This window comes from Carassius gibelio, chromosome B24 (assembly GCF_023724105.1).
Source record: "Carassius gibelio isolate Cgi1373 ecotype wild population from Czech Republic chromosome B24, carGib1.2-hapl.c, whole genome shotgun sequence".
Taxonomy (NCBI): domain Eukaryota; kingdom Metazoa; phylum Chordata; class Actinopteri; order Cypriniformes; family Cyprinidae; genus Carassius; species Carassius gibelio.
The window spans coordinates 21,995,577-22,021,207 of record NC_068419.1 but is presented as its reverse complement, the minus strand read 5'-3'; the positions used below and the strand labels follow the sequence as shown (position 1 = coordinate 22,021,207).

The following is a 25,631-nucleotide window of genomic DNA, read 5'->3' as shown; positions in this document are numbered from 1 at the left end:
GAGCACTAGCAGGCGGTCCTCTGCTCGAGACAGAGAAACCAGAACGGGTAGTGACAGAGGGGTCTGCTCCCTTCCCTTTAAGAAAGGGGAGACACGATCACAGCGTTGCCATGGTCACACACGCAGTGCGTGCATGAACCATCCACGAACGCGCCTTCATCGTGCTGAATGCCCAGACACGGAAGAGAGCGAACGTGGCCGTTGTCAGAGAACAGGAAACGACCGCATCCAGAAGGACGCGGACGAAACGGCATCTTGAAAAAGACGCGAATCGTCCGCGATTTGCTCTTTTAGGAAATCTGCTCTCTTAGTTGAAGCGCCCAGGGGAATCGCTGAAAGGGACACCGCTGTTTGCGCCGTACCGCCAACCAGAACAGCTTCCCGACACAGCAGATGAATGGCTTTGTGGAGTATAACAGCTTTCATACAACCACTCGGCTCCGAAGCAAAAATCTAATGAGTGGATGCACCTGTCGCCCTATTTATACCCGCTGGCACGGGGAGTGGCTCAGGTGTGTTAATCCACTTGCAAATTTCATTGGCGTTTTCTCTTAAAATCAGAGATGATTGGCCTCCCAAGTGAGACCCCATTTGTCGGTCGACATAACTCGTAGTGACCGACAGATAGGGAACTATACTTACAAAGTAACTCCTGAAGAACACCACAAGAAGTTACACATGACCTGGTTAATCAGCAGTGCAGAGAGAGCCATCAATTCTAAGCACTCATATGACTGGAATCCTAATGTTGACTGCTCAAATGTTGAAGTGTTTTATCTTTAAGTGCATCACACGTGCATATAAGTGCAAGTGCTATGAATCGAGTAATTTATGTTTTGATTAAGTATTTTGTTAATGAAAGCACTTGCAGTTAAAAAAAAAGAAATAAACTGATGCAATGTGTCCTAATTTTAGTCCATAAAGATGATGCAAGACTCAAAATTAATTGGTTGCATCTAAACAGATATTTTGTTTTCTACAAAAAACAAACAAACTGTAGACTCAAATATACTGAACAAAAGTATAAATGCATCAATTTTGTTTTTGCCCCCATTTTGAATGAGCTGAACTCAAAGATCTAAGACTTTTTCTTGTGATATCTTGCGACAAACTTGTGACATCTGTGGCATTGTGCTAAAACTGCACATTTTAGAGTGGCCTTTTATTGTGGTCAGACTAAGGCACACCTGTGCAATAATCATGCTGTCTAATCAGCATTTTGATATGCCACACCCGTGAGGTGCATGGATTATCTAGGCAAAGGAGAAGTGCTCACTAACACAGATTTAGACAGATTTGTGACAATATTTGAGAGAAATAGGCCTTTTGTGTAAATAGAGTTCAGCTCATGAAAAATGGGGGAAAAAAGTGTTGTTTATAATTTTGTTTAGTGTAGTTCAACTCATATTTCATTTTTTTTTTAATTGAGATTACATCTGTCAAATTGCAAATTGTCAAATTTCCATTGATGTAAGGTTTGTTAGGATAGAACAATATTTGACCGAGAAACAACTATTTTAATATCTGGAATCTGAGGGTGCAAACTAAATTTAAATATTGAGAAAATCGCTTTTAAAGTTGTCCAAATGAAATCTGAATTTCGAATAAAAAGGAAAATAATTAATAAAACCAAAGCCTATATAGGTTATACAGTACTATCGGGACTACTGTTTGTTACATCACACAACGCTTCCCTCCTGTATTGGCAGAGGAGAGGAAGCAAATGAAGTGCAATGATGATTTAATGAACCAAGTTCACACAGAATGTCAGAGAATCAACAGAAAGCCACACGATGAATGTAGGGCAGAACTCTCACTGCCAGGGATCAGGTCCGGAACCAGACAGGAGAGCGTGAGGCAGGGACTGAGACGGGCATTCCTGAGGTGAGTGAAGAGGTGAAGAACCCACGGTGATACAGGAGTGAAGCAATCTGTCTTGAGCAAAACAGGAAACCATCAAGGACGAAAAGACCAGGCACGAACATGGGAGACTATAAACAATGATAGACAGGACAATAAATAGAAAGCTGGAAATGATTCGCAGCTGATGGAATAATTAGCGGTCTCACCCACATGAAACTATCAGTGATAATGAGACATACACATAACCCAGAGGTCAGGGGATTAATGTGGGAGTAAAATACAGGTTTGATCTTTGATACATGAAAGGCGGCATAAATTCTCTGGTACGCCAAGCTAATCGTAGCTCCCAATAATTTACAAAACTCTTGCCAGAATTTAGACACCAATAGGGAACCCCTGTCAGAGACCATGTCCATCAGGAGGCCATGTAACCAAAAGACGTGATTAATTACCGTAACTGCTGTCTCCTTGGCTGAAGGAAGCCGCCTTCGAGAACCGCTCCACTACGCTCAAAACAACAGCCATACCATTAGAGGGCGGGAGGGTAGTAACAAAATCTAGTGTGATGTGGGATCAGGCTCTCGAAGGGACAGACAGTGGTTGGAGTAACCCATCCGGAGGTCGGTTAGACATCTTACCACTGGCACAAAGTGAGCAAGCCAAAACAGAAACATGAATATCGCTATTATCGCTATAACCAGAATCATTGCTTTACCAAGCAGCTATTGTGGTTTACTCCTGGATGACAAGCCACGTTGGAGCAATGATCCCCTCAAATAACATCGGACTGTAACCCCTCCGGAACAAACAAACAATTCGGTGGGCAACCGGGCAGAGGCATTACCCTTTCTAAGGCTGTCTTGACCTTCAATTTGACCTCCCATATGAGTGCGGAGAAAATTACTTTCTCGGGTAAAATGCACTCGGGAGTGACCAGGCATTCGGATGGATCAAAAATGCGAGATAAGGAATCAGGTTTGATGTTTTTGGAACTAGGTGGTACGAGAGAATAAGGTCAAAACATCCGAAAAAAGTGCCCTCCGAGCCTGCCTGGAGTTGTGTCTTTTATCAGATCTAATATATTAAAGATTCTTATAGTCGGTCCAAATGATAATAGGTACTCCCGACCCTACTAACCAATGATGTCATTCTGTCAATGCTAACTTTACAGCCAAAAATTCTCTGTTACCAATGCCATAGTTAGTGCAGCTAGTTGGCTGAAATTACGAATAAAATGCTGATAGAAGTTGGTGAATGCCAGAAACTGCTGTAGGGCTTTACGGGAATCTGGACTTGGACAATCTATCACAGCCTTAACCTTTTCAGGATCCATGTGCACTCCCTCAGAAGAGACGATGTAACCTAGAAAAGAAACAGACTGTGCATGAAAAACGCATTTCTCCGCCTTGACAAAAAGCCCATTCTGTGTTCCTGGAGAGAGGAAGAAAAAATCAATAAGTCATCCAGGTAAACATATATGAACTGATCTACCGTGTATCTCAACACGTCATTCATGGGTGCCTAAAAAAAAAACGCTGGGTAGTTGGAAAGACTGAATGGCATAACCAAATATTCAAAATGCCCTCTGGGGGTGTTTAAAGCGGTTTTCCATTCATCACCTTCCTGATGTGAACCAAATTATATGCATTATGTAAATCCAATTTTGTGAAAATGGATGCTCCTTGGAATGTCTTCGAAGGCTGAAGACATCAATGTCAAAGGATACATATTTTTCACTGTGATGTCGTTCAGCTTTTGGTAATCAATACAAGGTCACAGAGAACCATCCTTCTTACCAACAAAAAAGAACCCCGCCCTCGCAGGAGAAGAGGAAGGTCAAATGAACCCCGTTGCTAGAGAATCAGAAATATGTTTCTTCATGGCCTCCCTTACATGAATAGATAGAGAGTAAAGTTTGCCTTTAGACCGAGACTTACGTGGCACAGTCATAGGGATGATGTAGAGGAAGTGAAGCAGTGCGAGACTTACTGAACACTTCCTTCAGGTCCGGGTACTCTGCGGACACATTTGACAGAACCGCTGCTTTCTCCTGAAACACAGAACCAGAGACAGACGAACAAGCAGGCACCAGATAGGACTCGTGACAATGCTCGCTCCATATAGTTATAGAGTCCGAGCCCCAATCCACCCAAGGATTATGCTTAACAAACCAAGGGTGGCCTAAAACAATGGGTGCAACAGGGGAGTCCAGGAGGAGAAATGGAATTGTCTCGGTGTGATTGCCGGAGGTGATGAGGGTTATGGGACCAGTAGTACGTGTGATGTTGTGGAGATCCCACCCGATAGTAGCCTCAACCTTACTTTCAGGCTTGCTCTTTTACTGGGCAAGAGAGTAAGAAATGTCCAGAGCCACCACAGTAAAGGCAGAGTCCATGGGAGCTCCGCCTCTCTCTCTCTCCCCCTGGGACAACCAAGCTCTCCCCACCTGCATGGGGTCGTGATCGACGACGGGACTGACCGTGTTCTCTGTACTGCTGCTTCGAACTCCAGTGATTCCAGTAGTGCATGTGGTTCGAGCGTGTTGCTTCAGTCGATCAATGCGGGCATCAACCCGTAGGGCCAAGTCAATTAATCTAGGAGTCTAGGAGGTAAATCCAGCATATAAATCTCTTTAACCCTCTGGGGACGGATTAGGCGGTACCGCCCAAAATGGCATACTTTTACAAATGTGTAGTTATCTCAAAAACTATTAATGCTAGAGAGATGCGGGTTTTTTTGCCGTCTTCCTCAGATTCCGCTGAAAACAGCGGTGTCCAGTTTGTATATTAAACACTTCCCTTATTGCGCAATACCACTGCGTAAACAGGCCAGTGAAAAAGATTGTGCTAGGCAGATTCAACACGCAACAGCCAATGGAAAAATTGCCGCTGGGAGGAGTCTTTTTCTAACCCAATCAGAGGAAGGTTATGTCTTCTAGCGATTCAGAGGACTCTGTAGCTCTGCTGTAGCCTTGTAAAAGCTGGCTGGACTAAAGTAAAAGACATGTAATCAATAAGCGTTCAGAGAATCAGCATCAGGGTGGAGAAAGCAGAACGCGATCGGAGTATTAGCGAGCACAAAGAGCTAAATTCGAGCGATCGGAGAATCAGCATCACGTGGAGAAAGCAGAAAGTGATCGGAGTGTTAGCGAGCACAAAGAGATAAATTCGAGAGAGATACATCATTATTACAGAATTGTTTTATCAAAATGGCAAGCAGTAAAAGATTTACGGCAGAACAAGCTCTGGAACAATTACTGGAAAGGCCTGGAGAGGCCTTGCTTTGCTCACTGGCATGCCTAGGACTGTTTTTTAAAAAAGTTAATTATTTAATTGTTCTTTACACATTTGATTAAACAATAACACATTTCTGTCAAGCAAAGAGTTTGAAAAAATATATTTTCTTTGTTCAAAAACTGTTCCATATTGTGTGTTTTTCAGTAATAAATGACAAAAATCTAATTTTCGTTTTTGAAATTCTCTAGTTTATTGTAAAATTTTTCACTCATACTTCCTTTATATAAACATATTGCATGCATGCTTATGGTAGCTTAGGGTCTTCTGAATCCATAGATACCAAACACAGGGTGTTTCATCTCCTTTACATATGATTTATAAGCCCAAATATAAAAATAGAGAAAACAGACCAAAAAGGGCTTAGTCCCAAAAATAAAAAAAAACGCCTAGGACTGTTTGTAAATAAAGTTAATTATTTAATTGATCTTTACACATTTGATTGAACATTAACCCATTTCTGTCAAGCAAAGAGTTTGAAAAATATATTTTTGGGACAAAAACTTTTAACTATTGTTGTGTGAGGTAGGATTTTCAGTAATAAATGACAAAAATCTCATTTTCGTCTTTGAAATTCTCTAGTTTATTGTACAATTTTTCACTCATACTTCCTTTATAAACATATTGCATGCATGCTTATGGTAGCTTAGGGTCTTCTGAGTCCATTGATACCAAATACATGGTGGTCCATCCTCATTACATATGGTTTATAAGCCGAAATGTAAAAATAGAGAAAACGGACCAAAAAGGGCTTAGTCCCCTAAGGGTTAAACATGATCGGCCGGCCCATGCAGGAACATATCCCACTGCGCCTCCTTGTTCCATTTGCACTCTGCTGCCAGCGTGCCAAATTCAATCGAGTAGTCTGCAACGGAACTATCACCCTGTCTAAGATCTGCGAGTCTTCTGGCAGCCTCCTTGCTGGCTACCGCTCAGTCAAAGGCCCTCTTCATTCCTGTGGCAAGGCGCAGCATATGTCCCGGTTCTCCCACACCACTGTTCCCCACAAGGCTGCCCGTCCCAAAAGTAGTTTAAGAACGAAAGCCACTTTAGTCTTAAACGTTCGGGGCTGCAACCAGCATATCTCTTGGGAACGGGTAGGCGGAGCTCCGGTCGAAGGCTCGTCTCTGGTACAGCACGGGGAACATGGAGTGCGGGCTGCACAGCGGGAATGCTAAGTTGATGAATCCGCTGGGTGAGCTTGGACACCTGCGTCACAAGTACTTGAACTGCGCGTCAGGTGTTGGTTATGCTCTCCTGCTGCTGTTCCATCCGGGAGATGCTGTGATGGATGAAATCCGCCAGCGAGATTGAGCTTGCTGCTTCCATGAATGGTCAGATCGTTCTGTAATGGCAAAGGAGGAGAGGAAGCAAATGCAAGTGCAATGAAGATTGGATGAAGACCAAGTTCACACAGAATGTCAGAGAATCAACAGAAAGCCACATTATGAATATAGGGCAGATCTCTCGTGGCCAGGGATCAGGTCAGGAACCAGACAGCGTGACGCAGGGACTGAGATGGGCAATCCTGAGGTGAGTGAGGAGGTGAAGAACCCATGCTGATACAGGAGTAAAGCAATCCATCTTGAGCGAAACGGGAAACTACCAAGGACAAAAAGACTAGGCACGAACACGGGAGACTTCAAAAAATGATCTGAAAAACACAAGACGAAAGACAGGGCAATAAATTGAGAGCTGGAAATGATTCACAGCTGCTGCTGATGGAACAATTAGCAGTCACGCCCACATAAAACAATCAGTGATAACGAGACACACACAAAACCCCACCCACATAAGATCAAAATGAGACAATGGTTCTAACAACCGTGACACCTCCCCCACTCCCACTCATGCCCATTTTAAAATAATGTGTGTATGACGCCCCTGTCCTTAGCAACACATATTATTCATCAAAAATTATTATTAACAGGAGGAAATGTACAAAAATTTTGGCATACTAAGGATTTAAGATAATTTCGACCCAATTTTGATATAATACATTAAATACACTATAACCCACTGGCCTCAGTGACATGGCTGATTCAAGTTTATGAAGGTAAATTTAAGACTTTTAAAATAAATACGGGGAAAAAAATCATAGGGGACACAATATTTCTAATTATATGTCATATGCTATATGTTATATGTAAATGTAAAATAAAAAAATAAAAATAAGAAAGAGAATGCAATGAATTAGGAGCACTTCAAAGTTTACAAATTAAACTTCCACCCAATCTCCATTACACACACAAATAGCTAAACTAGTATATGGAAATAATGTTTATTCTATCTTTTGATCACACTGCACAAAAGTAATGTTCTTCATAAATATTTTTGCCTTGTTTTTCAGTGCAAATGTCTAAAAATTCTAAAATCATATGACATAAGAAGTTTTGAGAAATTAGAAATGTTTTAAAATGAATTGAGTTAATGATAAAAAAAAAAAAGTCTCAAGTTAAATATGTAACCCTAGTTCCCCAAGGGAACGAGATGCTGCATTGAATGCTTTGGGAACGCCTTCAGCATGACTATGCTCTGAATCGTGTGTGTAATCAGACCAAAGGATGGGCGTGACTAAGGATGGGGTAACGTGTGATCAGGAAACTATAAAAAGCATGTGAGGTGGAGACAGCAACAGCTTCTGGAGATTGAGGAAAGCACTCGCAGGGATGTCGGAAGTATGGCAGGAGATGCAGCGTTCCCTCTGGGAACTAGGGTTACATGCGTAACCTTGATATGTTCCCCTTCAGGAACTTGAGCTATGTCGAATGCTTGGGGAATGAAATGCCCATGCATTTGATGCAGCTCGAGTTCCTGAAGGAGAACAAATATTTTTCACTTGGCTCAAAATCAACAAAATCTGAAGGGAAAACTAGTCTACCCTATTGACAGACATTTGTTTTAAGCACTTCTTTAAGCAAACTCATTTAATTTTGTTCAGTTTCTCTGAAAATACTTCATATCTTCACTTTGCATCTCAGGTAACTGTATATTGATTTAAAGATGTTTATATATTATACAAAAATATTTAAAACTATTAGACAGAATTTAAAACGTTCTGTTAAAATTGTAAACTTTTCAAGGCTTTCATTTGTGGAAGCACAAATGACAACTTTTTAAGACCAATAGAAACCCTCAATGACCCCAAAGAACAAAAATTTCAGGTGGATTCAAGTGTAGATTAGCGTACTTTGTTGTTTAAGAAATCTTCATATTACTAGCAACATTTGCTTGTCTCCAAGAGCTTAGAGAAACATGTCAAAATTACATCCTTAAACCATTGTATTTCTCCATATTTTTTTCCCCATCATGTAGCAAACTCTATTTTGTGTATGCAGACGTAATGTCCTTGAGGGAGTCATTCCACAATGTTGCCATATATTGATTGTGTCCCTCAATTCTTAAATTAGCATAATAGCCTTGTTAACAACAGTTTATTTATTCAGGGTAGTACGTCATCCAAGCTGTTTCCTCCTTATATTTTGTTTTATGGCTCCTTATGTTCAGTCTGCAAGTCATTGGTGCACACTAAATACAAATGGCCAATGGCTCATTTCCATACAATATATGTCTGTGCATCCTACAAGGATTGTTAATTATTTTTGTTCCATTATATATTTATACAACAGTGTTTAAATTGCTCTAGACCCGTGGTTCTCAATCCAAGTCTTTAAGGCCTTCCGACACTGCACATTAGATGTCTCCTTAATGTAACATACCTGACTCAACTAATCAGCTCATCAGTCCATACCTTGAAATTTGTCAAAAAAGGGAGTTTACAAAAATATGCAATGTTGGTGGAACTCCGGGACCGCGACTGAGGACCATAACTAGAGATAGATGTTAACACTTCAAAATTAATCAGAGTCTAGACATGTTTAATGAGCACCACTCAGTCTCCACTTGTGGTGTCTTCATTAGTAAGATTCAGTAAGAAGGCAATGTGTATGAATTTGGAAGTCAAAATATTTTCTGTCATACCAGTTTAATATGGAGAGACAACTAAATAAGTAAGCCACTGTGACTCAAATCTGAAATGTTGCAAGTTTCCAACAGAGTTCAGTGTAACTTTTCGAACATAGTAAACCATGCCTTTTCACACTCCATTTCAACCCAAGACAGTAATGCAGACTTTGTTAGAATTAGCCTACCTGCTTGTCTGACCAATGGAAGATGGATTTAGGGGCATTTTGAAGTTCTGTATGGTTATGCTAGTAACCCATGGATTACACATTTCAGCTTTCCTAATGTTTTTTTTTTTTTTCTTCTTCAGTAAGTGGCCCAGTTTCTGACCCAGCAAGGCTGACTGTGCAGTCTGGTGAATGGATGGAAGAATCTCTGTCTTATTAGCAGCAATAAATTTTGCTGGAGTAATTGACTGTACCCAACTTAAAGCCTGTTTGTGGTGGGAACATGAACATTTTTTTGCTCAGAAAGTAGGCTAAGATCTGTAAAAAATGCAGTGTTAGATGGCCAGAAGGGAAACCGACCTGAAACATACAGTTGCACAAGCCTGGTTTTGTGCATTTTGTCTCAATAATGCAAATGCACATTGAATTCTCAGCATTGCTGCAAAAGGCATTAGGCATTGGCATAAACAATAACCTTACTAGGACTGCAACAAATAATCAATAAAATGTATTATTATCGATTATGAAAATCATCGACAACGATTCACCTTACTGATTAGTCAGGTCTGATCAAAGCTGCCCAAAACATAAGAATTCTGTATTTTAAGCTTTAAGCCAATGCATTAGCATAATGGCTTGCCCTGTCAGGTGCTTTGACAGATGATGCGTGTGCGTCCTCAGTGCAAAAACATTTAGTTTATGGTCATATCCTTATGTATACTGTAAATGTCACAAATTCACACAAGCATTTCCATTTTTGAAAAAAGGTTCATGCTGACAGTCTGCGTTAAAGCTGCAGTAGGGAACTTTTGACGCTCTAGCGGTTAATAAACAGAATTGCTTGCGTCTTGCAGAAGAACATTGTAGCCGGAGCTGCTTCTCTCGGTTTATGTCTATGAAGAATCACAAAGCTACTGGGTTACTCCTCCGCGGTACCCCCAAAGCAATCTAAAATAGTCCGAATATAAACACTTATTATAGGTGTACCCTAGTGATTCAGGACAAGCTAAAAGCACGGTTTGGAAAATGGATTCATGGTGTACTCGCTTATTATATACATTTTTCTACATTTTGAACACAAACAAAGTTACGGACCGCACCTCTGATTGGTTGTTTTTTACCGGGAGCGCATGACTTTCTGCAAATGGCAATAGGACCACTGGGAGGAGCCAGAGGAGCTTGATTTTTTTCACAGATTATCTGTCTCATATTCTACTGTCAGGACATAATGACAGGTTTAATAAATATGTAAAAAATATTTTTTTTTACAAAAGTTCCCTACAGCACCTTTAAGTTCTGCGTTAAGAAATCTTTACTGAAAGAGTAGCGGCCATGTGCACGCGGGTCAGACAACAGAGACCATAAGTAATCAACACAAAACATTCATTGTGCTGAAATATCTGTTGCTGAAAGTTAAATTAAAGTTTAAAGGTGAACATGCATTGCAAGAGTTTTATGAGTGTAGGAACTGTAAGGGAGATAACAGCGTGTAATTGCCTGACTATATTTATCAGACGCTTCATAGCTGCCTTTTACAGGATAAAGAAATTACATTAAGACATGACTGTGGTCAAAGTGAACGTGTCTTCCTGCAGAACATTACTCTTACCTAAATTTACATTTTTAATGCAGAGATTGAAACTATATTCACTATATACAATTTATTAAAACAAATTTATGTAAGGCTATTAACAAATTATGGTTTGAGCCACTGCAGCTCTAAACTAAAAGTACTGGTGAGTACTGTTTTTTTATTTTTAGCTTTCTGTATTGGTTAGTCCTCCAATATGTGTAAGCTCTTTAGTAACAGTAGTAAGCTATTTCCGAGGCTATAATATAATTGTTACTGTTATCTATGAAAGAAAGGCAGAGGGCTTTATATAGTGTTTTTTTTCTTCAGATACCCAATTACAGTCAACAAGTACATAAACAATTCCAGCAAGAATACAAGCTTAAATGTTTCATCCACTGGAGAAAAGTAAATAAATAATCTTTCCTGGTATATTTGATTCCCAATACAAATATTTAAACATCTTTAAATCAAGATACTTTTAGATGGAAAATGAATATTGTTCCCCTTCAGGAACTCGAGCTGCATATAAAAGCTATGGGAAAGCCTTCAGTGTGACCAAGCTCTGAATCACATGTGTAATAAGGCCAATGGTTGGGTGAGACGTCAAGGATGGGGTGACATAGCAACCAGAAAACTTAAAAGCATGTGCGGTGGATACAGCAGAAGCTTTTTGTCATCCAGCAAGCGCTCTTTGGATCGCTCGCTCTCTCTGCCCTCATTAAATAAATGCGTAGTCTGTTTGGAGCAGAGCAGGCACAGTCAGCTCTCTAGGGGGCTGTGATCTTTCGTAAATGTCCCTAAAAAAAGAAAGGAAAGGGGAATTACATTGGATCTGTGAAATTAAAGTTAAATATCTGAAACTAAATATAGGACCCCGATAAAAATGCTGCTTTTAGAAGAAAATTTCACATGGCACTTAGCGGCTTTTGCATCTGAACTCTTCATATATATAAATATAATTGTTTAAGCAATGTGTTTACCTCTCTTCAGGGCACAGTGGTCTCAAGAAAGTGCAACTCTCAAGTGTCCAGCCAGAAACATTGCATTTCTCGGGGTCTCGCTACCTCGAAGGAGGTCTCTAGAGCAGCTAGTTCAGTTGTCCCCTGCCTGTCCTACACTTTAGGGAACTGAGCTGGCCGCTCTAAGTACACCAGAGGCTAGTCTTGAGAGACTGGTTCACTTAGTACTGTAGGTCACCTGGTTTTGTGTGAGCCCCTGCCAAACATGTCTCATTGGCTCCTGTCCTGAGCATGCTCTGGTTCTTTCAGTCTAAGTCTTCCTATGAGATGACGGGCCTGAAGTCATTTTCAATGGGAGACTTCAGCCAAAAGAAAGTCCTGGTGCCCATGGCTCAGGACTCCTCAGGGCAGGCCCCTCTGGGGAGTACCCGTCTCTCCTCAGTGCCCTGGGGAGATCGATTTGCCAACCCTGCCATTCACGGTGCTTCAGGGCGCATCGGTCTCCGGCGAGAGCTCCTCTCAGTTACTGCCCAGAAACGTAGCAGTACTGAGAGGCTTACTACTTCTTCGGAGATCTCCAGAGTAGCTAGTTCGGCTTTTCCCTACTGATCCACCACGTCAGGGCACCGAGCTAGCCATTCTGATTACACCAGAGGTCATTCTCGAGGGACTGATTCCCTTAGTAGACTATTTGGCAACGTGGAAACTTCTGCCAAATATGTCTCAGTGTTTCCTGCACACTGTAGAGTGATGCTGTAGCCCCTCTCTACAGTGTGCAGGAACCACTGAGACATATTTGGCAGAAGTTTCCACGTATATTTATATATTTCCCACTCTGGGACCCGAGCAAGCTCCGGTAATAGAACAAGAAGTAAACACTTTCTTGAGGAAAGAGGCGATCGAAGTGGACCCTCCTCTCGACAAAGAGTCCAGGTTCTATAGGTGGTACTTCATAGTTCTGAAGAAGGATAGAGGGTTGTGTCCCATTTTAGATCTGCATCTATTTAACCAAACCTGTCCTCCAACCAAAACGCTCGTATAGGTAGTTTGTCCAAATCTCTGAAATACGACCCATCAGAGCGTATCCTACAATTGCCCCCCTATCGGCAAAAGGTCGTTTTCATATTAATGTTTTGTATTATTTTATTTGCACTCTGGTTTGTGTTTCGTGTAGCTCAGTTGGTAGATTTTTGCATTATACCTTGATATGTAATCATGCTATCATGGGTTCGATCCTAGGGAATGGACGTGCACAGAAATGTATATGCTCAATAAATCATAATTTAGCATGATTTCTGTGAGGGTTAGGTTTAGGGGTGGGGTTAGGTGTGGTCATTCGAACGAATAAGCAACCTAGTAAAATATGTAGGAAATACAGTGTGATCGGTGTAAAAAAGCCCACACATTGCATTTAAATAAACGTGCGTTTTGATTGATTTAATGACGTGATGCGTCATTTCATGACGTCAGACGCAAAGCGATTCTGTCATTATTTTTATGCCCGCTAGAGGGCGCTTAACTTTAAAATGTAAATATAAGGTCGTAATAAGGTGCTTGCACAAACAACCTATATGGTCGTTTTTTTGTTGGAGAAGAGACTCATTTAACCACTCAGTCATGAAAAATATATATGCATTTGTGTTCCGGGTGGGCTGGTCCACATTGGCCAGTGGCCCACCGGGAAAAGTCCCAGTGCCCCAGATGGCCAGTCCGCCCCTGCCTGGTTGCTACGTCACCCTGCCCTTGACGTCTCACCCATCGATTGGACTGATTAAACATGTGATTCAGAGCGTGGTCATACTGACTGTGCTCCCATAGCGTTTCGACACAGCTCAATTTGCTGAAGGGGAACCTTCCGTTGCAACAGAGATTTGATTTGATCTTGAAAGATTTGGCAACACCACAGTGGTCATTTTGGGTAACAGGACCCAAGACTTTCATTCGATGCCTGTAGTTCCAGAGAGTTCAGAAATAGAGAGATGCTTGTAAACACTTTGATTTCATAATTTCAAGGTTGACAGGGAAAACCTGGTTTGGACCTGAATAAACATGAATGACATTTGAGCTACATACATGATGCTTATTATATTATTTTGCTGTAGAAAAGAAAAGTGATGGCAGAAGTTTCATTTTAATTGCAGGCTGGGCTATTGTCAGAATTTTTTATTATGTGTGTTACACCTTTTAAAATGTGAAAGATGTAAAAGAGAAGAAAAAAACTTCCATACAGTTTCTGAAAAGACTTCTGTGAACCAGCACAGCCACAAAATTGCTGGTCAACCAGTACAGTATGGTAACTTGCTATAACATACGTCTTTTCAGCAAGGATACTGTAAATAAACAAGCCCCCCAGTTTCTGCACAAATCGTTTTCTTCTGTGGGCATTCATTTAAAAAAGATTTAGTATTTTGGTAGGTTTTTCTTGTAAGAAATCGGTTCATATTTCATTCTATGCTATAAGACATTTCAACGACCTCAGCAGTAAAGTTAAGCGACAGAGCCCTGGCACGAGGCGTGTTTCTCCACAGCAGCGGGATTGTCATGTGCAGCTTCACTCACACTCCCGTCGAGTTCACGGTGCGCGATAGAACCGTCACCCGCTCTGAAACCACCAAATAACCATCCTGAGACACACTGGAGTCTGACTGAGAGCTATCGTCTGCTGCTGGCGTCTAAAACATCCGAGGGTGAATGACTGTAGAGGTAGTTTAGTCTCGGAGCGCTCAACAGGGTGCTGAGAAAGAAGAACCGGACCGGGCGGAACCAGCCGAGACACCGACACTGACACACACATCCATCACACCGAAGAAACCAAATGAAGGAGAAGAATTTAATCGAAACGGCCAAAATGCAGGGAAACATGATGGTAAGCGGAACATATTTATTATCAGACGAGCGCGACACTGAAAGTGACTTTCTGTGAATAACAGATTTGTTTGTTTGACGTTTTTTCTCATTCGCAAAAGCAACAACGGCGTTTAATTTTCACTCTACAATAAAAAAAAGTACTGTGTTCCTACCAGCATACCAGTTTGTATGCCATGTTTATGATACCGTGTGATATAGGCTATATGAATACCGTGGTATTAATGTGGTTCTCTAAAGGTGCTTCAGATAACATCGTAGTCTATTATTTTCACTGATGTCCAAAAATAACATTGTACTCTAGGCTTCTAACATTGTATTGAGGGAAAAAAATACCATAGTAGCCTACAGAAAATAAACTTTATGGACGTGGTACATTAAATATGGTATTATATAGGCCCTATATATGACAATAATGTGTATCCTGAGAGTAAATCACATTGGGGTTGCTGACTTGATGCTATTCCTATTGAGCTACAGGTACTTATTCTTACAATATATCAGTTTTGTATGTTTCAGTGTTTTTTTTTTTTTTTTTTTTTTTTTGTAATTGCAAGTGATTCTGCTGCCTCCATGTATAGTAGATTGGAAATTATGGAACATTCTAATTGTTGTGGGATATCCATTTAAAAATGTTTAAAGCCGAGTGAAACACATGGGATCTTTTTTTTTTGTTAGGGCTTTAGCCTGCATTAAACGCAGAGATGACCTTTAGTGTCTGGGGTTCAGATGAGAGAGAATTCATTAAAATTTGATCACACTTAAAGTACAGTGGAATATTGGGATATTACAGCTCCAGGCTCACTGTGTCAGTGACCTGCAGAGACTGAGGTCCAGACACACTTCATTCAGCTGAAACTCAGACTGATCTGATGTCAAAGACTGAAAATAACTTTACACTGCATTCATGACAGGGAATATAAGTATTTGCCATATTTACAATAAATATATATACAGAAACTACTCTGAAAGTGCCTGAAATTGAGATTTTTTACATTGCATTTAAGATGTGAAGACTATTTGTTTTAGCCCATGATGTTCTTTACGTTTTTGGTGCCATTTGTGTCACATTTGTCTGTTTAGAGGTAGCAATTGCTGTTTGTATTATTGTAAAACACAGAACTCTAAAGAGGGTCCTCCACTGAGACTCCGCTTTTACCACTAGATGCACAATTCTACCTTTCATGTATTAACAAGATCCTTGTCCAGCTAGGCATGAGAAATGTCAGTTTGAGCCATGTACCTATCTGACAACCTGTCTGCTTTTGTTATCCTCATGCGTTTGAGATGGTTGAATTTCTCAAGCTTACACTGTGTTCTCAGACAGAGAGACCCTCAGCTTGATTTAAAGAGACATCTGATCAGTGCTGATGGTTAAAGATAAGACATTTTGTGACTAAACAATATGCCTCAACTGTTTCTCAGTGATTGATGAACAGATGATTGCTTGATCACAAATTGGATCATTGAGTGTGTTTATAAGCATGTTCTTAAATTGATGATTTTAATCTGACCATGGCAAATCACTTTCCTTTATCATGCCATAATATCCTAAACAGCTTAAGTATAAACTGATTGGCACAGCTAGAATTTTCCTTGTTGCCTCAGTTTTGCCCAGCTTGTAAATACTTTAACCTGTGTTCTGTCCGCTTATTGAAATGTGTATATGTAATATAATGTATCAGGAAAGAATCATTATGGCATGTTTAAACTCACCCAGCTACAGCAAGTGTTTCACTGTAGGGGATAAGGAGATATATTGCAATATATTGCAATCTTTCTTAACCCAAGAAATTATTAAAAAAATATGTTCTCATCTCATGCAGCCATGTAGTCATATAAACTTCAAATATAAGAGAAAAATGAGTCAGTTTTTCAATGACATTTTGGAATAATCTGGGGTTTACTGCTTTATTTGTCGTCACAACTCACACTCAAATTAAGTACTCTATGTAGAATACATGGATGCTTATTTTTTGATGTCACCATTGGGAAATAACCAGATTTTTTAATCAAGTCTTGCAAATGCGTTTACAGGTTATTGATTTATATGTAAATTGGTAAAACAGTTTTTTTTGTGGTTGTTATCAGCGTATGAATGTTTATGTAAATGTGCTCAATGAATTGAAGATTGAAATAGAAAGTTATCTAAAACAGGCCACTAAGAAACTGTGTAAAACTGGGCAAGGAATGAAAATATATGTAAAGTTGCTCTATTTGAATATCATCTGTGGTTTAGATTCTATTTCCACAAGAAGGACTGCCTAGTGGAGTATGAAGTCAATGGCATGAGTTATTTATTTATTCATTTTATTAATTTTTGTCTGCTGTCTTTGATTTCACAGCTCAAGATAATAGCATTTTTGTCATGATGAAAGTTTTCTGCATATTAGCAAAAACCTTTTTTAAATTGCTCACCGCATGTGTCATTGAGATTAATATGAATACTAAATGATACATATTAGAGACCTTCTTGGTGGAATGAACAGAAAAAAAAAAAAAGATTTGAGTGTCCAGTATATATTTCCTTTAGAGGCAAGTGTGCTCTAAGGTTTTTGTGGCCGTATATCCAGTGGTCGTTTGTCTTTGGAGTCTAGTGGAGAGTGTTTGAGTTATTTTTTCCATGTAGGACAAACTTGGTACTAGTGTAGCTCTTTGCTTTGATTACTGTAATTTGAGCATTGCAGTGGCCCCTAATGGGTACTTCGGTTACTTAGTGGCAAAGAGAAGCAAATGGAGGCATATTGATGTAATTATATAGAATACCTTTTTATGAAAAAATCCTATGATCACATATAGCGATTCTTTACAGCTAAAATCTGAGAATCAAAATGAGCATGTTAGAATGAAGTCTGAAGTATCAGGTGGAATAATGGCTGCTGGAAATTCAGCTTTGCCATCACATGAATAATTTACCTTTTAAAAATGCATGCAAATAGAGAAGACAATTCTAAGACAGACAAGTTTAAATTTTGATAATATTAGAGACTCCTTTCCAAAAATATTATTCTAAACCTTTGAACAGTAAACCTTATTGTAGTACTCTCAAGATATGTATCCTGCAGCTCCTTCATGGCACCTGCTCCAGGTTGATTGAAAGCTAACCAGCGTGACCGGATATGTGACGTGTCTGTGTCAGTTAAAGTCACACATAAATCTAATGAGCAGAACATACAGGATTGTCTGTCTACAATCCGAGAGTAAAAGTGGCGTGTTCATGCTGGTAAATGTGGGCTTGTGAGCGGCTGGGCTCCGTGCATCGGTTTATTTGATTGGGGTTGGCCCGCTGGACGAGTTCGGCACATAAGCGGGGAAAGAGGTCCGTGATTTATAGTGACCTTTAAGTGGGCCGCCGTTTCTCAAAGCTGGATCTGGCATCTGCAGCGTTTCATTAGGCCTGCTGGAATCCATCATCTGTAATGTTTTTCTCAATGCAATGCTGCATGCAATTTAAAGAGGTACATGCGCAAGTAAATATCACGTTGTTTTTCACGACCATCAGACTTTCATGCATGAACGCACTGCCGTTTTCTGTCAGAGAGATTTTCATCCTTTCTAATATTTTTAGCCAGTCATAAAAGCCATACTTTTAGTGCTTACTACATTTTCCAAAATGGATTTTTAATTTTTCATTGCCTGCTTCCCAAAGTTTAGCATAACTGGTTACTTAGTTACTGATCAGACACTGAAGGGAAAAAAATGAAATAAAAGTCACAGCGAAAGTTGTTGGAGTTGTTTAATTTGTTGTGTAGTAATCAATCAAGTGTGACTTTAAAGTAATAAAACTAGTTGAAATAGAATCCAAAGAATCAGCCTTTTGGTTTCGCCAAGCCAACTTTGTGATCCTGGCACAGTATGACCTGCAAAATTTTTAGTTTTCTACTCCATGCTCAGTAGTGATGATAACCCTGCTGTGAGCGTTCCTGGAGCAAGCGAAAACACTAACAGTTTGACTTTCAAAAATTATGTTTCTTGCTCCAGGGAAATTCACAACAGCTCCACTGCCCACTCCACTTTCACTCCGCACCATTCACACACTATGGTCTGTAACACTACAAACATAGAAATGCATGTTTTTTTCTTATAATGTAATTGTGTAGCACCCCACTGTTGTTGTTATTGTAAATATCAGCACTCCTGGAATACCAGCCCTCAGCCAGTCAGATTTCAAAACCAAAACTCAAATAGTGTATGATTTAGGTTTGTGTTGAGAACTTGAACGTTGTAAGTAAGTGTAAGTAGTAATTAATTAAATTAGATTTTTGGGATGTAAATTGTTACTTTAATTCACTGTCATTAACATCTCTGTCTGATTGTAAAGATTAAAACTATAAAAAAAATACTCAGAAAAGAAAACTCAGAATCAACTTCAATTCAAGCTGACATCATATAGACAATGTTTGTGGACAAATAAGCCCACAAAAAAACAAACAAACAAACAAAACCTTAGCTTTGTCCTTTTGAATTAAGTTTTTGATTATTTGCAAATGTGCTTCCATAGTGTCGTGAACAGCATTTAACTTATTTCACATACTGTAAATAATTATTGTACTAGTGTTGATGCACACCAGGGAAAGTATGTTGTAAAGGAAAATATCAATATAATATACGATCAAATCCAACAGCTTCATAACAAATTCAGTTCAAATAAGAATGACGATTTCAAACACTAAAAGTTGCATTGATAGATATTGTGTTGCCTACTATTGAAGTTAAAAAGAAATCGTCCTTTTAACATGAATTGCTCAGATGTTTCTCTTTTATAGCTCAGAAGACCTAATTGAGTTTCCATCGGTTCTTTGTTTGACTATAAACTTTATCTCAGATGTTTCTATCAATGAATAAATAAATAAAAATAGGATAAAATAAGTTTTATGGAGCTGTATTCAATTAATTTATAGCAAACCATAGCATAAGAAATTGATGAGCAATGCTTGAGTACATACTGAGATGTTTTTACTGAGAACTTTTACAGGACCTGAAAAGCATTGATGTTTAGGAAGTGCAGCTGAGAACTTGTTTGTGAGTTTTAATTTCCTGCATATGTGTTTCTGTTGTTTCAATGACTCTGAAACTTGAGCTAATTTTTAAAGATGTATCATCACTTGTGAAGCAAATATAATTTTCATCAACTCACATTGTTCCTAAAATCAAGTGTTTTCCTGGCTTTTTATGTTAAAAGCTTATTCAGGTAGATGTGTTGTTACTGTGTGGTGTGATTGCTCTCCTGGTTGAGCTATTTGGATTGGATGAATGTTGTGCCATGTGCAGAATCCTGCTCATATAAATGCAGTTCTTTCTCTATCCTGCCCATTTCTATCTGTTCCACCGGTGCGTCGGTCCAAAGCCATCCATCACCACTCACAACTGTGGGCCAGTCTGCAAGCAAAATAATGAGTTTACAATAGATGAATATTTCATCATGCCTTTTGCCTCATCCAGTGCCTTCATGTTCACACTCAGATTAGATGAGCTGATACTGTTAATACATTCTAATTGATTCAAATGGCTTAAGGCTTTGCTAAAATTAATTCCTTGTGGCATTTAGTATTTAATGGCAATCCATACTACTTTTTCTTAACAGTTTGTGTAATGGATGCCACTGAAAAGGGTAATGCAATTTTAGGTTGTAGTCCTCTGTTTCACAACAGCTGGGATAAGGGAAGAAAATACATAACAGTTCATCAAAGTTATTTAAAAGTTAATCAGAAACTCTAAATAAGATTATCCAGAATGCATTATTAGTATTATATTATAATACCTTTAATGCATTATTAGTATTAGTATATAAATATAAAACAGCAGGGCTAGGAACTGACGTACATCTCTTCATTTGATATTATAATGATATTTAGCTGCCAGTTTCTTATGTATTGTGATTTTTATAAAAGTCTGTTAATTTCATTTTAATTACTTTATGTATTTAATCATAACAAAAGTTTTTGGTAACAATGTTGGGGTCTGTCCATTTACCTTCAGGCTACAATGAAGAAGATATGAATATGCTTGATACCTCATCAAATATTACATTAAAAACGTTAGTTCTCACATTGATTGATATCCTGATCTAGCCTGTGTCCATGCATGTGGTAATGTGGATTTTTGTATATTCCTTTAATAATTAAAGTAGTCTTACATGCATGAAATAATGTATTTTTGAATCATGTACCATAAGCATAGCTTAATCCAAAAGGGGTAGTAAAGACCTTTTTTTTTTGTGAACAAAGAAAACACCATGATCATGTGTAATAAATCATAAATCATGATGATGTACTCACCTTACTTAACGTCTTTATTAAGGTGTTATTCATCCACAAAATCATGAATGAAAGACTATGAACTCATGTTAGTTCCTGATAATACATAAGATATTAAGATATTTGTGTTTTCAAAATTTACTACATTTATATAATAAGCGAGAACATCATGAATCCATTTTCCGAACTGTGTTTTTGGCTTATCCCGAAACACTACTGTATACCTAAAATAAGTTTTTATATTCTTACTATTTCAGACTAGTACTGATGGATCCACTGCGGGGTCACCGAGTACCTGCATGATTCTTCATAGACATAAACAAAGCTCCAGCTCCAATGTTCTTCCACAAGACCCACACAGTACTGTTTATAAACTTCTAGAGCACCAAAAGTTATTAGATTAAAAATTAATCATTTTTGTAGCAGAAACAACAAACAGAATTGTGAGAGATAGACTCAAAATTGCAAGATATAAACTCAATTCTGAAAAGAAAAAAAAGTAACAGAATTCAGAAATCACAAGAAAAATACCTAGAGAAAGTGTCTCAAAACACATTGCCACGAAAGATGCAAGATGCGAGACCCAAGTTAAACAGTCAAAGATGTCAGTCTAACACGTAAACATAGAAAAGCATTGAATAAAAAGTGTAATAGACTGCAAAATACACATTGTTAACAGCCCCTAAAAACATTTAACTAGAGTGTAAAAGACTACAAAAAATATTCTGTTAACAGCCCCTTACATTTTTTCTTCCCTATAAAGATATTTCCGACTTTTTTCTGATCACTGACTCATGTTAAAAATCACTATAAAAATGTGTCTGCACACATTAGGTTATATATAATGCATATTGAGGCAAATTGCAAGTGATTTTTCCTCTGGCTCTCAATATTAGTCTGAATCTTTATCTAAAAGAAAAAAGTTGCCTAATGTGCTGTTGTTTTAGATTATAGTGCAAAGAAGAAAATTATAGACATTTCCTCAGTGTTCTGTCCAGCTGATTATGACTCATTCAAAAATATGCTATTTTATGTAATTTTCATTTTTTTTCTATTATTTACTTTATTAGATGTGCTTACAAGGCCAAAAAATGAAAAGTTTTTTTTTTTTTTTTTTACCACAATAAAACATTTTGGTAACACTTTATAATAACTGCATGCTATTAATCATTAGTTAAGCATTAGGAAACAGTTAATTCATCATTTATAAAGCATTAATAGACATTTATAAGCAGTTTATAAATACAGATATAAATGCTTTATACCTGATCTAAAAGCATATCTATAATGTATTTAATAATTGTTTTTTCATACTTTATTAATGATCAATTTATCATTTTTAAATTAAGTATAGCATTATTTACACACCAGTTATTAAAGGTCCCCTTCTTCGTGATTCCATGTTTTAAACTTTAGTTAGTGTGTAATGTTGTTGTTAGAGTATAAACAACATCTGTAAAATGCTAAAGCTCAAAGTTCAATGCCCAGCGAGATATTTGATTTAACAGAATTCGCCTACAAAAAACGACCCGTTTGGACTACAGCCCTCTAGTTCCTGCAGGAATGACGTCACTAAAACAGTTTTTTGACTAACCTCCGCCCACATGAATTCACAAACAGGGGGCGTGGCCTTGTTGCGCTCCGACGGAGAAGAAGGAAGAGCTGTTTGTTTTTGTCGCCATGTCGATGAAACGCTGTTATTTTCATCTCTGAGTCCAATCACCTTTGTTTGGGCTTCCCAGGAACGCTGTACTTTGAGATTAATGGTTACAATTTATGTTTAACTCGGTTCCCGAAAATTATAATGCACATGTAAAACTATGTGCAGCTCATTTTGCTGAGGACAGCTTGCTGAGGACAACTTTCTCAATCCCAATCAGTTTAATGCCGGATTTGCACAAAGATTATTCTTGAAAGATGGAGCAGTTCCCTCTTTGTCTGGAGAAGGCGTTGTTTATGGACCACAACTGGTAAGTGTATTTTATTATTTAAGTTGGTGCGTTTAACAGTTTCTGTAACTTATTACACAAAGGGCAACGCTGTTTAGCTTTGTTAACTAGATGTTAGGGCTGTGCAAAAAAACTAATGCAGTTTTCATGCGCATCTAGTCAGTAAAAACGCTCCTGTGACTATAAATACATCTCCAGCACGGGCGTTCTAGCCCAATTGCGTTACCAGGAGGGCAGCCTGCTCTCAGCTGCTGTCGAATCACAGCACAGAAACCGCTGGCCCAATCAGAACTTGTTACGTATTTCTGAAGGAGAGGCTTCATAGAACAAGGAAGTCATCAGCCCGTTTTTGTGACAGTGAAAACAGCAGTATACAGATAGGTGAATTGTGTGAAAAATACTGTGTTTTTTTACACGCGAAACATGAACACATGTTATATTGCACACTGTAAACACAATCAAAGCTTCAAAAAAGTGCGTAAAACGGGACCTTTAAGGAGTTGTCAGTGGTTCATAAGATCACTTAGAAATTGTAAGTAGATGATTAATAAACTATTTAAATGTGCATTCATACATCTTTTTATTCTGACATATAGTAATAGTTACTTATAGTGTTAATAAATTGTTTATTAACATGTATTTCTACTGTAATTCATGGATAATTCATGGAGTTGTTAGTTAACTATTTTTGTGAGCTCATCTAAAGTGAGGACTATTTATGCCTTGTAAAGCTTTTACAAATGAGATTTAAAGGCTGTTAATATTTCTATGTTCTGTATCACTGTGTTGTGTTTGTTTCTGTTTTTTTGTTTAGAAGACAACTGAGCCTTTAAATATCCTTTATGTTAAGTGGCCTTAAGCTGTTAACTTTTTTAATGTGGCTGACACTCCCTCTGAGTTCGAACAAACAAATATCCCGGAGTAATTAACACATCAAAGTGGTATTATTATAAAATACTAATCTAAAATGTACTTTAAAGTAAAACTTTTAATTTGACATTTTTGTAGCTTTTAAAATGCATTAAAGTGCTTTAAGAAACATATGCATTAAAGTGAACTCTCCTTTTATATACACTTTACATTATGAGTGCACATTCTATATAATTAAGTACACAATGATTTGTCTAGTCTCTACAATGTCCAAAACCTGATAAGTACATTTTTATTCATCGTTTTTGGGTGTTGTGTTTAATATAGAGAGGGTAGAGGGGCTGGCGTCCAGCTGTATGATGAAGAAATTGCCTTTGTGAGCAGCATTAACGATGATTTCCCTGTACTGTGCTCATTAGGAATCTGCTGTCATAAGCTGCCCTCTAATACTCACTCATACCATTAAATGTAACTGTGCTTCATAGTGCCCACTGAATGATAAATCTGGAGATGCTTGTTGTGTGTAATCTCCAAGCCCACTGCAGGAGCCACCAGATCAGGCTGTATCTTAGTCAGGAGGGACGAATGGTGAGTGACAGCAGAGGAAAGTGCTAAATGTGCTGATGTAAAGTGGGTGATATGATATACAGGAGAGAAAACTCTCACACACTAAAACTGAAACATTGTTGTTGGTGGCTAATGGCATTTTAAAATGTAATGCGTTATAATATTGCCTTTCTCCTAGAAATGAGCTAATAATGGAACTTGAAGGAATAGTTCATACAAAAATGAAAATTAGCTAAAAATGTACTGTACCCTCAGGCCATCCAAAATGTAGATGAGTTTGTTTCTTCATCAGAAAAAAAAGAGATAAATTTAGCATTACATAGCTTTATCACTAATAGATCCTCTGAGTGAATGGGTACCATCAGAATGAGAGTTTAAACAGCTAATAAAAAACATCAAAATAATTCACAATAATTAAAACAAACCACACTAGCAGTCTATAAATTAACATCATGTGAAGCAGCAAAAGCTGTGTTTTGTAATTAACAAATCATTAGGGCTGCAACTAACGATTATTTTGATAATCGATTAATCTGTTGATTATTTTTACGATTAATCGGTTTATGTACTTATATTTTAGTTTTTTTCCATTTTTTCCCCAAGTAAATTATTAATAAAGGGTCTTTATCATTCAGCATAGATTTTTAAGAGATTTTAACCATTTTACATTGTCATATCCTCATCAAAAATATACCTGGAGTTGTTTTATTATGTTAGTAATCCTTTGTCGAACTCTTCTGCAATCAAAACACTGACCCATACTCTAGCAAAATTCACAAGGAGATTTCAAATATTGTTTTCACCATGGCAGTCCTTAGAGCTCCTAAAGTAGTTTAACATCCCAAACAAAGCTTAAGGAATATTTGAGAACATATTTTCACGAAGTATAAGGATAAAACAGAATAAAATTGCAGTGCATTGTATTTTATTATTTACTGGGAAAAAGCTTTATAGCTTATGCTGTGAAATTGTAAACAATCCTTCGAAAAAAAGTGCCAATGGCATGAAACCTGAATGGAACTCACAATTTAAAGTAAAATCCATCAGAAGGTTGTCCAGAAAAAAAAAATGGGGACACACACAAAAAACCTGCTGTGTGAAAAAGAGCAGTGAATACTTAGAAAAGAAGTGCATTTTAAATATACTCAAACATTTACCTCTCTCATTCAGTCATAATTAGGCTGCAAGTCTGAATTATGAACTGGTAAACGACAAACTGATCACGTAACATGTTTGTAAAGCTTTAAATGTTAACTGTTAAAAAGCAATGTTATCAGCTTTTACGACTAAACATTTGCAAACAAC

At 38.2% G+C, this 25,631-nt stretch overlaps 1 protein-coding gene across 3 annotated transcripts in view; it reads left to right on the top strand.

Moving 5' to 3' along the window:
* The window catches only part of dpp6a (dipeptidyl-peptidase 6a), a 352,070-nt gene that overhangs the window by 33,837 nt on the left and 292,602 nt on the right, over window positions 1–25,631 (top strand). Inside the window, exon 1 of one of the 3 annotated variants that reach the window (XM_052596003.1) lies at window positions 14,350–14,684. The exons of the other annotated variants lie outside the window; for them this stretch is intronic. Coding sequence (XP_052451963.1) covers window positions 14,634–14,684 — 51 coding nt within the window. The 5' untranslated portion in view covers window positions 14,350–14,633. Of the gene's footprint in view, window positions 1–14,349; window positions 14,685–25,631 lie in introns of those variants that run through there. 3 annotated transcript variants of the gene reach the window in all.